The following is a 17,570-nucleotide window of genomic DNA, read 5'->3' on the forward strand; positions in this document are numbered from 1 at the left end:
AAACGTTTTAAACTATACAACTTTGATATGGTTTACCCCTTTCAGTTGGATGAAACTAAAATAAAAATTATAATAATTCCACTGAAATATAATTACCCAATATGCTTGACTTACAACAAAGACAACCAGAAAGAAAACCTTGATTTCTATCCAAAAACATATGTAATCTTTACATATATAATAAAAATAAAACAGTTTCTTACATTTTCATCCTTCAGTTTATTTAATTATTAAATGTGCACTATAAATGGAAATTGGGATTGGAGGCAACTTAAGACTTTAGGTATGACATGTTAAAACTTTAGGGAAACCATGCCGAACAGCTTTGGTGAAAGTCGCTTCACCACATATTATTCAGTTAAATATTGTGGAAGACGAATGTTCTCTTCGTTCCCTTGTACTAATTCATGTCTGAGAAGTAAGCTTTACGAAACCAAGTAACAGCATGCTTTGTTTTAGCAAACAAAAAAAAAAATGTTTGTGCAAAGGACTCAAGGTCTGAGCATTCCACACATGAGTCTGCCTTATCACGTTTTCCCTTAGCGTACATCTGAACGCCATAACAAAAGGAGCCAAGAAATCAAGTTTTACAAGGGACATTAAAGGGGCTCAAGGTTTGTGTATAATAAATGTGTTGACTGTTGCATTTTATAATGATATTAAATCACGCATTCTAGGGGTATAAAACGGGACCCCACCCAACAGACGGGGTTCAGAAGAGCCCTGACGCTGTCATGTATATTTGATTGTCTGCTTTTCTGAAACTCTTCTCACCATGACTCTGAAAATAAAGCTGCTTTATAACCGCACCTGCTGTCGGGTCTGAGTTTTCGTCCACAATATCTACCTAGTGTCATAGGCTGTGTAAGAAGAAGAGCTGAATGGAATCAAGAAACACAAGAAAGACCGTCAAGAATACAAAAGAAATAAAGAAAAAAGTGAATAAGCTGCAGCTCGGAACCTGTCCATGCCTAATTCTATCAAGCAGAGTAGACGGAGGTTTCATTATTTACTGTACATGTGTTATGCTGAAGACTCTGTGCACACACAGGTTTCATATTGTGTTAAATGCTTTAAATTAAGAAAACTGAGAGGTGTGTTATGGCATCTGTCTTGTAAAAAATATTAATATTTATGCGTAATTATCAATGATTAAATTCATTGTAATTTAAATCAAGATCTTCCTGTGTTTACAAACTCCCAAAGTCATTCTAGCGTTCTTGTGTGATGTAGTAGCTCAATTCCCACATAAGACTCATTAGGCAGTTCCCACCAAGAAATGCTTTTCAGGAACTTTTAAGAAATGGGAACTCTGACCATTTGTAATTCCAGGTACATTTTTAGCCCTTCCTCCAGTGTATGTATTTTACTTGCAAATATAAACTATTGTGGTTGGGGCTCTGGTGATGAATTGTACTGACTGGAATATCCAGAAGCACTGGTTCCATCTTAAAAATCTGTTAGTAGTTTGCACTGGATAGTCTTCAGTGAAGATGGTGCGCTGCGCTTCTCACCACATCACTCTTCATAGCAACCTCTCTGGTGTGCCACGCCATGCATCAAATTGAACCAATAATCTTGCCTGTGAAGCTGAGATCACTTTGAACCAGTGAGGTGTGGAGATCCCCCATGAACTCTTGATCTTGCTGCATTTTGCACCACATTACCCTACATACTCGTCTACCTGGAGCGAAGCAATAAGTAAGAGGAAGCTACCCTGTGAGCTCCTGAACATGTCTCACTTTGCAATACATTAATTTACTCTGCTCACCATATTTTTTGTATTAATTTTACAGTTTCTGTGGTGTAGTGGGAACGTGGGAAGCTCCCTTTGTTCACCTCCGGAATTTGTCTTCATTTTCTGGACATTTCTGTCCTACCGGGTGCATCATTATCCTTCTTATCCTGCAAATCCAACTTGACGTCTGAATGTAAAAAGACCACTTCTGTAGTCATATCTTTAGCTATTTCAGGAATCAGGATTGTCATCTGGGACTTTTGAGGCCATCCTTCTAGATCCAAATCTTGCTATCCACCCCCTGAAACCCCAGCTAGAGTGCTAAACTCTAACATTCACCAGATAGCCTAGCCACAGAAATGCACAGCAGGAGCCCAGGCATATTGTAATGGACCTATTATGAAATTAGTCATTATTCACTTTTGCAAGCTTTTGTTGTGTTATTCATGAATATTTTGTTTCCATATTGGTTTTTCATGTACTGTATAAGGAATTCAAATAGGATGGCAGTTCTGAAATCTAATACATATTTAAAGTTATTAAAAATATTTTGCACAATTTCTGTCATCTTTTTGTTTTGGTATTGGAAGATGACATTTTGTGTTTCCCTGGTGGCAGGACACACGGTCTTAGAGGGCACCACATCTGACGTTTTTTAACGCAACAGGTTAAAAGGTCACTTGTTATGAACTTTTTGCTAAAAACAATTCTTGTTAGATATCTTTCTGATCTTTTTGCTCTTTTTTTCTGACAATGATTTCCACTTCACATTTTGGCTTTGAAGAAACTCTTATTGATTTTTTTTTTCCACTTATGACTCTAGCTTTGATAGGTCTCTTCTTCTGGCCCTACTCTTTCTAAAATTGCTAAGGATAATTTCTCGCACAATAGCATCTCCCCACTGATACAACACTGGAGGTCTTCACTTAAGAGGTTTGAATGCCCAAACAGGGAATATAAGGAAACTCATGGTATGGCTACATACAGTATGTTGTACTAACTGGAATTTATCTTGGCTATGTAGCACCCTTCCACTGCCACATAGTGACGGCAGTTATAACAGTCTTTTCCTGTCATTTATCTTCAATAGTTTCTACCAGTAAACCCCTGATTCTGTAAAGAATTGGAAATCGAAGAATGGCAATCACTTTCTGTTCCCTCCGATCTTTGGAGGGATGAAAAATCATGGAGAGTGGGAGCATCCTGGGCAGTTGTCATTTAATTAAATAAATATATTTGTACTAAAATTAACCAATTTATTAAAACTAAAATTGAAAATTAATTGTTATATCATTTAAGTCCAAAATGTCTTTGAGTTGCTGCACTCATAAGTAAAAAAAAATATCGGAGTGCAAAGGTTTAAATGAAGTAAATTGGAAACAAAACAATTAATAAAATGGTAAATTCATAATAGTTAATCAAAAATTTCCTTATGAACAACATTTTTGGTAAAAATGGCTTCCTGTCCTTGAATTAGCTCTGCCTGATATGGAGTAGTTAAAACCTTCACTTTAACATCACACGAACTCTTGAAAAGGCAACATAAAGTTGTCCATGTCCAAATACAGGCTCAGATAGGTAAATTCCTACAGGTTGTGTTATGTTGTTTGGGTGCCAACTATTGACTCTGGGACGCTGCTGGGTTTGACTCTGGGAAGCCACTGGGTTTGACTCTGGGGCGCTGAGGCGCTGTGCGCATGTGCTTTTGGTGCCACCTAGTTTCCTGATGGTGACCATGGTGGGGGATCCTGGCTTGGAGATCTACATTACTAAACGAAGGTTGTATATACAGTGCTGTGCGCGTTCACATTTGGGTGGCGGCTGTATTGTGCGCGTTTGCATTTGGGCGGCGGTTGTATTATGCGGATTCGCGTTCGTGCGGCAGTTGTATTGTGCACGGCTTGCTTCTGGCCTCTGGCATCCGGGCATACAACCTTCGGTTAGTAATATAGATAACATAGCATAACCCATTTTTTCTAATTCCACATAATCCAGTTCAAGGATGTGTAGAGCCAAATCTGGAACAAATGCTGTCCATCACAAGACACACGCTGTCTAGCACCCACTTTCAGTTAATTTGGTCAATTTTGATTTTATGATCATCTAAACATAGTCTCAGCTTTCACTCTAGTAGCACTTCAAAGTACTGATTAATTCAATCAAAAGGGCTGGTGGAAGACGTTCAGAAAATTTATAGCTGACCTCTCAGTTTTCAAGATTAATGTCAACAACATTATTGTTGCCTTAGGATATGCAAATGTATATGCAAGTTGGATAAATGTCATTCCCAAAATAATGAGACATATCTTCAGATTTCCTCTGCTTTTTATTAGGCTGAGGGTCACAGAAACTCACTTGGGATGAAATATGGATCCATCACTTTAAACTGTAGAGGAAATTATAGTCAGTGGAAGAAGACTTTCAAGTTACTCCTTCAGCAGGAAAAGTCATGGTTACTGTTTTCTGAGATGCAGAGAAGGCTATTTTGGTAGACAGTTTGCCACATGTTACAAACATTAGTCCAGATCTGTAAATTCAAGCTCCGAACAAAGTTGCAAAAGGACTTAAAAAGCATTCAACTTCACAAAATGGTGCTGCAATCCTCCTTCAACACGACAAAGTAGGCATACATAAATTTGAAAACGCAGAAAGCAATCACAAAACTATAGAGAGGTGTTCTTCCTCATCCAATGGACAACCACAAGATCTTCTCCTTTAAATTTCTACCTCTTTGGAACTCTTGGAGTTGCCATTTATTTGAAAAGGTTTGCAAGTAATAACAAGGTGTTTGAAAAATAGAAAAAGTGTCCACGAGTACAGGATTCAGATTGGCCTAATCAGGATAATGCATGCTCCTGGTTCTCACTGGTGCACAACTATAGAAGCTGATAGGGATTAGATATATCAAAAATTAAACAAAAAAAATTTGGCTTGGTAATCATTAGAAAAATATGTCTAACGAATACACCTAGTTAGTTATTCTATGAAATTGTTTAATGAATGATTACAAATGGGCGGCACGGAGGCGCAGTGGTAGCACTGCTGCCTCACAGTTAAGAGACCCGGCTTCGCTTCCTGGGTCCTCCCTGCGTGGAGTTTGCATGTTCTCCCCATGTCTGCGTGGGTTTCCTCCCACAAGGTGGATTGGTGATTCTAAATTGACCCTAGTGTGTGCTTGGGGTGTGGGTGTGTTTGTGTGTGTCCTGCGGTGGGTTGCCACCCTGCCCGGGATTGGTTCCTGCCTTGTGCCCTGTGTTGGCTGGGATTGGCTCCAGACCCCAGTGACCCTGTGTTCGGATTCAGCGGGTTGGAAAATGGAAGGATGGATTATTATAAACAAAACTGCTGCAACACTTTCTGTGACTGTCAGTCACCCAACACAGGACATTAACATTCATACATGACAGATATTGATTAAAATAATATCAGTGCATCAAGAAGCTGGAAAGGAGCTTCACACTGAATCCTTTTAAAAGACATAATGCAGTTTTAATTGATGCATTTTTTTCTTGCTACTACCAGAATTTTAGGTCATCTTGACAATCATGACTATTCTATCTAAACTTCCCCACGGTGTTGACTTCTTAAAAGAACCTCCCAAATACTGGAAAAGGGATAGGATTGTTCTGGAATATGTACTGTTCCTCGAATAGGTGCTTCCACCCCCTCTGTAAGTATTTAGTTTGTGGAGCAACTGCACCTACTACAGATAACTGGCCATACCTAATGTCTACATTTGTCAATCTGCTGCTACTTTATTATACTGTATATACAATATGTAGTGTATAGTTGAGAGTGTGCATGACAGTATTTGTGTGCAAAAGCAAGTGATTCACCTCTACAAGGTGTTTGTGTGTATTTACTCTTAATCTCACTTAGAAATAAATAAGCTCAGTGTGAATGTAGTGTGTTCTGTTTTACTATACTGTACATTGGCAAGAACAGGGTGAAATATTTCTTTTTTAAGTTACACATGCAAAAAGGCATTTAGTAACGGATCATCTCATTGAAGTGAGCGGAAAAGTGTTTTTCCAATCAAAAGGGATGTTGTACCTACACATATTATGTGGAAAAATATCAAGCAAATGTACAGCACGAGCTCAAAGTAACACCAGATACGGAGAAGTGTAATTGAAAAAAGTGCTTGAAGCTGCCAGTCTGTCAAACTAGGACATTCTCATTTCATTTGTACCAGCACATTTAAATCAGAAAACAAGATCAATCTCAACATTTAATTTTATATTTTGTTCTCTGGCAACTGTTCACATATACAGTCTTATTTCTTTCAACCAGATATTCACTTAAGACTTGTAATATTTTGAACTTTATGCAATACTTAATGACATAACGGGTGTCACAAGAATATACCATTTATCTGCATGCTGATTGGTGAAATAGAAATGCTTCTTGCTTTATTATATGCAGATGAACCTAGATGATTAAAGGAAGCTATTCTTTTAGGTTTCTTCAGTCAGCCATGCTGCATTAAACAAGTGCACATAGGTCTCCATCTGTTGCTGTCAATAAAAGATGTCCATTTTGGAGTTCATTTATAATGATCTACTAAGTATTTTCTGCCTCAGAATCTATTGGGTAACTGTTGTGATTATGTCACGATTATTCATTTTGGCACACAAACGTTATGCTTTTTCACATTATTTAATTTGGGTTTTATGTTTCATGCTTAGCTTTCATGGCCACACCCATATAAAAGACAGCAGTGATGCCAGTTACCAACCAAGTGATTATTATTCCATTTTTTTTACTTCCAAGTTTTCATTCCAACGTGTACACTATGATAATTATACAAATTTACAAGGCCATGGACAAAACTTAACTTACTGTATCCAGATCACTAACCAGTGAGTATTTGAATCTGGGCTGGGATTTATATTAAATGTCATGGCTTGGAGGTTTAATTTTACGCTTTGCAACCCAGTGAGATCGACTACTAAAGCAGTACTCTGGGTTTAAGCTTGTTCAAATACCATAAGAACGCAGGGTGCAAATACCAGTATAGTCAGGATTTGATGGGCATTACAACTTATTCCATTATTAGAGGAATTACAACTTGACTATTATTATGTCTTGCCTACACCTACTCTGTACTGTAGATCAAAAACCTTACGTTCTGGACGTTGAGTTAAGTAACCCACATGATAGAAGGTTGGCACAGCAATGCTGCTAGAAACAGCGACTTAGAAAATTGAGAAAGTTAGTAGCAGAGAAGAGCTATGGAACATTTAAGATAACTTATGAACATGTATTGTATGTTTTTGGAAATGCAAAGCAGAATCGTGCTGCAATCAGTACACGGGGCAGTACTAGTACTAAAGATGAATATACTTGCTTAAGACCTTTGTTTCTTAGGTAGAAATTGTCATGGGGGGACTGAGGAGGAGAGTTTCAAAGAGGACTGGAAAAGCAGTACAAGTAGTCAGGCACTTTAGAGCTGCCATTTGTTTATTTATTTTTGTTTTGTTTTTCCAATTACAGAATTTGTTTAGCTCTGTAACCTCCACATTTATTTCATAATTTGCTTCTGTCTACTGCATTTTTGTGTCTTCTCCTTTTGGGCAGCACTGTTGGAACTTGTACATGCTCTCACTCTATCTTTCCCTTGTTAGCATTTCATTTATTGGTATACTGGCCTAGTCTTTATGGAGACACTGTCTAGCATTTCTTTTATAGGCACACTAGCAAAAGGACTATGGTTTACGTCACGTGTATGGCGAAACTCCAGTCTGAAAGTTATATGTCATTTTAAATTATTATACAGAGCATATTTATTCTGAAAAGTTAAACCATTGACATTTCAGCCGAGGTTAAAAAGAAATGTCTGTGTTAAATTTTACAAAACATTCAGTTATGTAAGCAGCAAGTGATTTTCTGTTTTTTTTACCCTCCTGTGAGCATTCCTGCCTCACTGCTGGGAAGTTGCACAAGACGATAAAGATGATGGCTATCCTAAAACGCTTGGTTGAAAAGGAATACCACACTTTTACTAACTTGATTCTGTAGTGTAAGACAGATCTAAAGTTGCAATAATGCTAGTTAAATGTTAAGCATTTGGCATGGCCAACACACATCATTAAAAGTTACAAGGTGGCAAAAAGATCCTAGGGTCGAGGCCAATGCAGAGCAATGTAATGTGGCAAGAGTGAATCAAATTATAGACTACTGCGAAACCTAAATATGTAAGTGTGGCTTTCTGAGAACAATTAAAATAGTGAAGTTAACGGGGAGACTGCAATGTGTTGAGTGACAAGCCAAGAAGATTTGTTAAACCTGCTAAGCAATGGTGAGGTGTAAACTGCCATATGAGGGGTGACGTGCTACTCCAGAAGGGTGGCTGTTAAGAAACGTTTGAAGGAGTGATGAAGATTTGTTTTATAGCTCCAAGTAAAGGAGGCCAGGCAAGTGCTGTAACAGACAAAAGTGCACAACTACATTAAGTAGAATACAGCCAAAATGCTTTGGGTTCATACCAAAAAAATATCATGGAAAAACACTGTTTAGTTTATTGGTTAACTGTGCCCAAGTACAACAGAGTGACTGATATGCCTTGTTTAATTTTTCTTTCTTCAAGAGAGAAAACATACTCTGCCAAAATGCAGAATTCATCAAGTAAGAGAATATGGATAGATGTAACTATATGACATTGCTGTTACTAGTCTGCAGTATTTCCGTACATTTATGTATGTATGTATTTGGCTATTTTCATTCCTAAAAGCCTGTCCTTTGGGACACTTTAACATCCTGTCTTCAAAACTGAATGCTTTAGTTAGTTTATGAAAATCAGTAGGAAAGAAAGCATTTGATTCTTTAAGCAATCAAGCTCCTTTCAGTTCTACTTTCCTGTCTTGGTAAATGTAACTTCACCAGTAAGACAAAGGTCTAAATTCTGGACAGTATGAAAATATGAAGACGTATTGCTTCTTGTTGGCATCATTAAAGAGGAATGTTGACCACTTTTTCTTTTTTTTTTTTTTGTCCATGGTCAAAATCAATGAAAAGAATACATGGCATGATAAACTGGACTGCTTCTTGCCTTGTACTCATCAGTGACTTTGAGTCTGATTCATAGAGGACCACTAATAAAGTATTTCAACAACACCCTAATCTCTAAAGTTTTTCATCAATGATTGTACATCAATTGCCAATTACAATGTAAAAGGATACGTTTGGTATTTTCAAGTCATTCCTTCACAGATGTGCTATAATATACATTTGCCGTGCAAAATTGTGTTCTAAAGTTAATCACTTTTTATAAATTAAAAACCACACTGCTGCTTTACATTGTAGTCAATGGGGCACAGAGGAAAACCTTAAAAGCTAGGATAGTCGTTGAGTATTTATCTGTGTCTTGAGATTATACACACATTGTAAAAGAGATTACACATGTCATTTTTGAACAAAAAAAACCCCCACCAATATTATGAGAGTCATCCATTTTAAAAGAAGACCATCCGTGGGTGGTAGCTCAGCACTTAGTCTTCCTGTACAACAAACTTTCACCCCCTGGTGTTCTCCCGACAGGTCAAATCACAGTGAACTTTCTGTGCCACGTGGTTCATTTACTTCTGATTTACTTCTGTATTTATGTGAGAATTTGCACAAGCAAATAGAAAACGTATCCTTACCACGAGAAAAATAGCACCAGGAATAAACGATAACTTGATTATTTCCAGATCTCTTGTTGTCACAAACATGCATTGGCAACACAGATGGCATGGATCAATACTCAACAACTGTTTTGGCTTAAAAAAATGGATGTATTCAAGTTTTTAAGCTTTTTCTCTATAAATTTATAGAATGCACTTAACTTTAGAACACAATTTTATGTGGAAAATACATATATTTCATGTTTGTGAAGGAATAACTTTGACTTGAAAAAATACCAAATTTATCGTTTAACAGAAACTTAAAAGTGGGGACGTTGCCTTACTATGTGCCTTCTTAAACAATGAACTAGTGTATATTCAGACTTAAAAATAGGCTTACTCCATTGAACTGTGCATTTCCAAATGCATTACTTGCTAGCTTACTGTGGTGATCAAGTCAACAGCATACCATAAGGTGAAGACAAATATCCATGATATCAAACAGTGAAGATCAAGCAGTTGCTAACATGTATAAGAATATGAATTTGGCAGTTTTCTGCAACATTCATTGCAGTACTGTGAAAAAGTGCAAAAGAATTTGTTTAACCTCAGAAATTTACCATTAGTCTTATAAAACATTTTTGTGCATCAGCTTCACAGACTAAATTCTTCAACCTTGTCATTATGATATCATGGAATGCTAGAAACACTGGCAATCATACTTTCGTAAACAGTGAGAAATGGGTTAAGGAAAGTTTTAAAAAGTTTCTCAAAATAACAGTGTTTAGAACAGATTGGTGTTTTTTCTAGGTTTGGAAAAAATAACGGTTTATGGCATCATTATTATCACGTGTGCCGAATAAAGGGAAATTCTGATTTGTATGTGGTAATCAACAGACACCATGTCGCCACTCCCGGTGCCATGATTACGGCGTAAAACGGCCTTACCTGGAAACCTCTCTCTTTCTTACCTGAAAAACCTCAAAACGCAGTTGTCCACATATAGCAGCAACAAATTATATGCCAAATGTGGTTTTGATCATTTGTTTGACGTTATGTGAACTATACATGCAAATATAAACTCCACATTTTCCCCATAGACTATAAAAACACCTATCAAAACAGCTTTTCTCAAATGTATTTAGAATTTCTTAGTGTATATTTCATCTACATATATTTCTCAGTTTCCCCCTTAAATTTGACATTCAAAACTAAGGAAAAATGTTCTGTAATTCAACAATATCAGTATAAATAATATCTTTTGATACACAAATTTTTTTTTTTTTTAATTTTGCTTGAAAATGTATAAAAGACAACTGGTACAATACTATTTATCATTGGTTGTAACTCTTTTTACAATTTGTGGTCCTGTTATGCTGTAATTGACACAAGATGCTGTAAAGGTGAACATGGCCCATATAGTACTCGATAATTTAATTTTATTCATATAAAAAATAAATTTAGCTCCCAGTCTTCCATTGATTTTCTTTTCCATCACAAAAAATGAAGCAGAGGAAGCATCAGTTCAAAAGAGTATTTGCATTCAAAGTAAATGATAAGTGGGCGAATTCCAAAGTTTATGACACAGTTGTCCCTCTCTAGGTGTCAGTGGCATGGCTTCAGCAAGCTTGAAATGCCGCGTCATATTAGACAGTCTCGATGCCATTGATAGATCATAGTTGCACAAACTGTAATGGGGCAGAAGAGAACAAGAATCCTGTCGGAGCTGGGATGCCGGAAGGCCAGCACTGCCAGCCTCATGCATCCAGTGTAAATAAAGATGCTGTGTCGGACCTGGCAGCTCCTGAATGCACGGGCCCTTACAGTCCACTCCCTTCTTTTTATCTCTCAACTGAGGAATACTGAAGGATTCCAGAAAAGGAAAGTCAGCAAGCACTTGTACCCCCACAGAGCCACTCTCCTGCAGTCTTTCATGGTCAGCTGGACTGAACGGGTGACTTCTACCCAGGCTTGGAGAGTACAACTTGTAGGAAAGAGGTATGGTGAGGCTGTGCAAGGCTGTGTTTGAACAAGGCAAGCCAAATGAACAGGGTGATGAAGGCAGGCCACTTATAGTAGATGGGGTCCCACAGCTCAGGGGTGATGACGTCCCCCTACCTGAAAAATTATGTCAAACAAATAAAGTATGAATGAGTATGCATGATCTTTCATTTCATCTAACACCTTTGTCCTATAAGAAAATAAACTGATATGTACTACTGGACATGATGTCGAATTCTAAGGCATAAGGTAGATCATTTTGTTTCTCCTTTTGTCTCATTGTATGACTCTTAAAAATTCAATTCATCAACCACTGCTCCAGGTATATGAACATAAATAAATAAATAAATAAATATTCTATAATGTAGTTTGATCTTGTCAGTCTCCTTGGAAAAAGCCATCTGCCAAATGAGAAATAATAGTTAAGAGACTGGCAGGATAAAAAACATTCTAACCAGTAAGCAATTTATGGATTATGTAGGGAAAAAATGTGTTGTAAAAAATATAGTGTTTAAAATGAATTATGGTTTTACATAAAAAGTAACTGTAAATATCAGTGAGAAAATATTTACTGATCATGACTGTTAAAAAACAGTACTCTTTTATTATAGTTTAGTCTACTTTTAGAGATACTGTTTCCTATATAACCTACTCTCAAGCCCACTCTTAATTCAATTGAGAATCATGAAATGCCAGAGTCTGTTCCAGCGGCAATGGATACAAGGCGGGAGGCAAGTCTGGAGAGGGTGCCAATCTGACCTAAGACACACACGACCATATGAGGAACCACTAATAACAACACACACATCTGGACATGTGGAAAGAAAATGCACACATACACTGGGAGAAGGTACAGACTCCACATGGACAGTAACCCTCATGCTGGGTTTGTAAGGTAGTAGTGTGCGCCACTGTGCCATTGGTTTATATCGCTACTTATCAAACATTCTAAAATGATTTTTCATTTTGTTTTGTTAACCACTTCACCTGATAACGTTGTTAACTTATTTCTGAAATACTTCCTCAATAGACCTTTATCACAATAACTTAAATTGCCTCCTTGCATTATTTTCGTCTTCTTTAAAGAAAAAATAATGTGTACAGATAGACAAAATGAAGCATGCTGAATTGATCTAATAGACTCTGAAACACTACTTCTAGTTCACTTATGATTTACAGTTCACAAAGAGCTATTAAAGCAGATTACCTTGGGCCTCCAAGCCAAAGTGCTTCAAGTCAAGACTAAGAGGGCTTCTCCAAGGATAGGTTTCCAAAATCCCATCTAAAACACCCCTGTGGGAAAAAAAAAATTACCAAGTCATAATGGAGGACACTGGAGCTCAAACCTACAGTAAGAATAATACAATGGCTCTAAATGTGGCCAGTTCTATTGACTTTCCAAAAATTCCAGATTTGACATAGTTGCAATCTCAAATCTTCATAAAATCCAAAACTTAAAATAGCACTTAAAACCACAAAGGAGAGTTGGCCATTTACAACAATTTATACAATCTGTTTCTATATGCTGTGGTAGCAACATGAACATATTGTTTTAACTCCAGTTATGTGTAAATGTACTATATAGTTCCTAATTACTGGAAATAAAAATCACATAACATAATAAGAAAGGGTAATATGTAACAGGATTAAGCAAATCTGGGTATGTGCTCAGGTGTGCCCTGTGAAGCTGGGTGCCCCATTCAGCACTGGTTCCTGCACTGCACCTGATGTTTTGGGGCAGATTTATTTTGACCTCTCGTTGCCCTGTATTGTACTGAACAGTCTTGGCAGAGAATGGATGGTTGGTTTCTACTTCCAATATTAAATTCAACATATTGTATCATGGGTGGCGCAGTGGTTGCGCTGCCGCCTCGCAGTTAGGAGACCTGGGTTCGCTTCCCGGGTCCTCCCTGCGTGGAGTTTGCATGATCTCCCCGTGTCTGTGTGGGTTTCCTCCCACAGTCCAAAGACAAGCCAGTTAGGTGAATTGGTGATTCTAAATTGGCCCTAGTGTGGGTGTGTTTGTGTGTGTCCTGCGGTGGGTTGGCTTCCTGCCTTGTGCCCTGTGTTGGCTGGGATTGGCTCCAGCAGACCCCGGTGACCCTGTGTTCGGATTCAGTGGGTTGGAAATTGGATGGATGGGATATTGTATCATGCTATACTATATAAATGCTTACAAGTGCGCCAGCCGACTGTTCTGTAGCTAACCCGAGGAGCTGTGTATTCCCCCTTTATGTATTACACCCTAGGCAAATGCCTAATTGGCCTTAATGGTGGCACCAGACCTGCACGCACCGACAAGGGTAATTCAAACAGTACTATGTTTAAAACTAGTGTACTTGTGAAATCTTTAATACTGTGCTGTTTTAATAAATGTACTCTGGCTATTCAGGTGTCTGGTGATGTAGAGGGTAGTGCTAACATCTCATAGATCCCACTTTGGGTTCAATTCCAGCTTGCGTCCATTACCCACGTGGAGTCTGCACTTTATCCTCATGTCTGCATAGGTTTTCCACCCAAAGACTTCTGTGTTATGCTGAATTGTCCCTGTATGGGCCATTATGAGCACATTCTGTGATGGACTGGCACTCAGTCCAGGATATGGGGAGTATAAATCTGAACTGGACATATCGGGTGCACTTAATACATCATTTTGTGGACGTTAAAAAAAATATTTTCTGGTTGAGATGTTATTTTTCTCTTTAAAATAATTAACTCAAGAATGAAAATTGCTCTAAGATTTGCATACATTATGATCACACAGAACAATATCATCCTGGAGTCAGGCTGCACTTGGCATTAACAGAAACACTTAAGTAAAAAAAAAAATTTTTTCTAACCTGTTTCTTCCAGGATCTCTGAATCCTTTAGCAAAAGGATTTCTGTCAATTTTAAGCTTTGTAATCTGTTGGGAAGGGATAAAATGTATTAATACAGCAAATAATACTGACTCTTGGTAGAGGACAGAAACATTACCAACTGATGTGATTTGTTTAAGAAAATCATAAGCCATCAGTTTAAACAATTACAATAAGTAATCCTCCACCTCACAAACAGTAAACCATCAGCCAGAAATTACTCAACTGAAAATTCCAACAGTTAACTAACCAACATCAGTCAACCAAAATGCAACTGCCATTAACTTTGTTTCAACAGTTAGATTTAAAATGCACATTTAACACACACTAGAGATACCGCAAATCTCTGAATACTAAACTATACTTTCATATATACAGAAAAACAGACAAAAATGATTTGTATTTTGCTGGTTTCTCCAACATATTCTACTTCAATAGTCAGGAGTCTGGTACGACACTCAATTTATGAATCCTGCAGGTATAAATAAAAGGGAACTAGACTTGTCGTCAAGCCGTTTGAGATGGATCCTAACCATCTAAGGTAATACAGATTACAAGAACGGGCCATTCAGCCCAACAAAGCTTGCCACTCCACTCCTCCCTCCACTTAATTCTTCCAAACTCAAATCTGCCAAGCAACTTCTATTACTTTAAAACAGTAATCTTCAACAGCTCAAAAACTGGACAACATGAACTTTAAAAGGGAGAAAACTACCGAACATTAAGGGACAAACCTACAGGAAATAAGTTAAAATAATGATATGTGAAAATCCTGCATCAATATTCTAAACCTTAAGTTCATAAACTATGAAAAACAATGTCTGACAAACACTTAACATTCTAACTTAAATTATTTATAAATCAAATATACAAAGGAGCCGTTTTGTAAAATGCAGTAATGACTGGGTTGATGTTTTGGAATTGAAAAATAACATTAGCTGTGACTGTGTTTGTAGCGCAGGACTTCACCATCTGTATCAGAATTCTGATATTCAAAGTAAAATTTTATCTCAAGATATTTTCATTTTGCAATCCTTCTTTAAATGTTTTAACAACGTTTAAAATAACATGTCTAAACTTAACTATTCTGCTTTATGTTTGGCCCTTTAACTAAATAATACCAAGCAAAATAGCTCAATGTCATACCTTTTGCAATTGACAGAATTATAAAATTGAATTTCCAAAAAAGGGTAAAGTAGTTTAGGAGACTCATTTTGGTAATTATTGGTTAAAAAACAGAATAATCTCTTTCTTACCTGCTGGTTTTGGTAAGCCGTGACTGTAGTGAATTCGGTTTCTTTGAAGATAAACGTCTTTACACCTTCATCTGGAAGTGAATGAATTTGTGCCAAATCCAGTTTTGAGCTGTGCACTATCACATGCACCCGCGGCTTGTACTTATGCATGGACTGGAGAATTATCTGAAAGGGGGAAATTCAAATATGAACTATTATTTGAGCAAGTTGTTATTTACACCATGTAACAGTTAAGCACTGGATCCTCAAATAAAAAATAACTGGCAGTTTGTCAAATGGAAACGCTGACTTTTTGAAGTTAAGCAAACCTGTGAAACATATTTAACAAAAACTGGCTGGCAATCACATAAAATTTAATAAAGGGTTGAGTAAAAAAGATATTTGACACATGATGAGGAAGGCACACCTACATGACCTTTGTCGTCCATCTCATTGTTGGTGAGTTTGACTCGATCAAAACTGATAACCTGCCTCATCCATGTCTCCCCAGAGCAGGGCGAGTCAGGGTGGATGTATAATCTGGGTGTTATACATGAATGATCAGTGTTCCCCGCCACCATCCATTGGGAGCTGTGGTAAACATACCTAGTGAGAGACATAAGTCATTTCTGTCAGATGATGTCACTAACAAATCACAGTTTCTGTTCTCCACTTAATTCTCATTCTTTTTCTATCAATTTCTTATATAGATATTCAGATGTTTTCAGCTTTTTTATACATGTAACACACCCCTACACTCTTAAAGATAAAGGGGCCCGATCAGTCTTTCAGAGCGGTACTACAGAGGAACCGTTTATGGTTCCCGAAAGACCCATCCACATGAAAGTTTCATAAAGAATCTTTATTTATTTAGACCCACAACAGGCTCCCTGCACTATATAACCATGAAGAGACAGATGGTAACAGATTTGTGAACTACCAATGGGTTTATGATTTTAAAATGACTCTTGCTGCATACAGTAACACTGGCTAAGTTCAGGTTCCTCTAATCTGTTTGTGTCCTGCTAGGCAGCCTACCACTAATTAAAATTTCATTTTTTACATATTAGGATTTTTTTTTCATAGCACAAAAATCCAACTTCATATGTAAAGAACCCTTTCCAGAATGAAATGGTGTTTGGTGAAGTAATAATTCTGTAAGAAACCATGCAACCCAGTAAAGAACCATAAAGTGCATTAAAGAAACAGTATTATTAAGAGCGTATTTATTATGATTAATGTTGCATGCTTAACTGTTGTTCAACAATATTTTATTTTCCTAGACAGTTAATAACAACATTGATATTTTTTAGTTATTTATGCACAATGGGAAGCCTTCCAATAAATAAAGCATTTCAGTACGGATATTCCTTTGATGTCATTCGTATAATCATAAACATCTTTTAAAGGCAGGATGTCATATTACCCCTTCATCGTTATTTTATAGCTATTGCTTTTCAAACGTAAAATTACGTTAAGCTTTAATATTTAGTCACCCTGAAAATCACAAGATTTAAGCTTTGAATCCAGATAAATTATACACTTTTGCAAAATTATCATGTAACAGAGAGGAGCAAAATGCGGCAAAGACGACACGGTGACGAACGTACGTATCTTTGTTATAAGACAGCGCGCTAAGTGTGTCCATCTGGAATCGCCTTTCCTTCTTTTGTGGTTCACGAATGGACATCAGGGACTTTTGAAAAGCTGCAGATGATCGAACTTTCACAGGTACATTGTTTCAGAACGAGAGCAAAGGATATTAAAATCAATCTTTAGGACGGATAATAACAATAATACGATAGCTGTAACATCAATAAAGACAGTGGATCCTTCTTATACATTCCGTCGCCTTGGTGTTTGAAATTATGGTGAAGTTTTTACATTCAGTCAAACGTAACGAAGAGCGTACATAAGAAGTAGCGGGACAGTTTATTTTGGGCTTTTAAAATGGATGAAACACCTGAATTGTTGTATTTTTATGGGGTAAGCGGGTGCTTCACTGTTACAAGTTTGGGTGAAGATTTTCAGCTTATTTGTTGCAGAACCACATGAGGTTGAAGCTTGCGGAGCTGGTTTTAATGACAGGTTCAGAAAATTGAATTAGTGTCTAACATGAAATAGATCCGTTCAC

General features: G+C 37.2%; 1 protein-coding gene across 2 annotated transcripts; it reads right to left on the bottom strand.

Moving 5' to 3' along the window:
* Positions 1 to 10,844: 10,844 nt before the first annotated feature.
* Positions 10,845 to 16,506, bottom strand: LOC120537206 (T-box transcription factor TBX22-like). Of its 2 annotated transcripts, none has more exons than XM_039765966.1 (5): positions 15,868 to 16,506; positions 15,458 to 15,622; positions 14,184 to 14,248; positions 12,551 to 12,636; positions 10,845 to 11,460 (listed from the first exon to the last, which is right to left on the bottom strand). In XM_039765966.1, the coding sequence occupies exons 1-5, from the start codon at positions 16,054 to 16,056 to the stop codon at positions 10,886 to 10,888; spliced, it is 1,080 nt and encodes a 359-aa protein (XP_039621900.1). In that variant the 5' UTR covers positions 16,057 to 16,506; the 3' UTR covers positions 10,845 to 10,885. The 2 variants fall into 2 exon arrangements, with proteins under 2 accessions (XP_039621900.1, XP_039621901.1); XM_039765967.1 differs by having other exon boundaries at positions 15,864 to 15,952.
* Positions 16,507 to 17,570: the final 1,064 nt, after the last annotated feature.

The sequence above is a fragment of the Polypterus senegalus genome, chromosome 10 (genome assembly GCF_016835505.1).
Source record: "Polypterus senegalus isolate Bchr_013 chromosome 10, ASM1683550v1, whole genome shotgun sequence".
NCBI classification, from domain to species: Eukaryota; Metazoa; Chordata; class Cladistia; order Polypteriformes; family Polypteridae; genus Polypterus; species Polypterus senegalus.

What these genes read in the sequence shown, in the direction of transcription:
- LOC120537206 (XM_039765966.1), bottom strand. Translation starts at nt 16,056, where the DNA reads ATGTCTCTCACTAGGTATGTTTACCACAGCTCCCAATGGATGGTGGCG. An exon ending in AGATGGACGACAAAGGTCAT is followed by an intron (nt 15,623 to 15,867) that starts GTAGGTGTGCCT and finishes TCCCCCTTTCAG; the next exon opens with ATAATTCTCCAGTCCATGCA. An exon ending in CTTTGGCTTGGAGGCCCAAG is followed by an intron (nt 11,461 to 12,550) that starts GTAATCTGCTTT and finishes ATAATTTTTCAG; the next exon opens with GTAGGGGGACGTCATCACCC.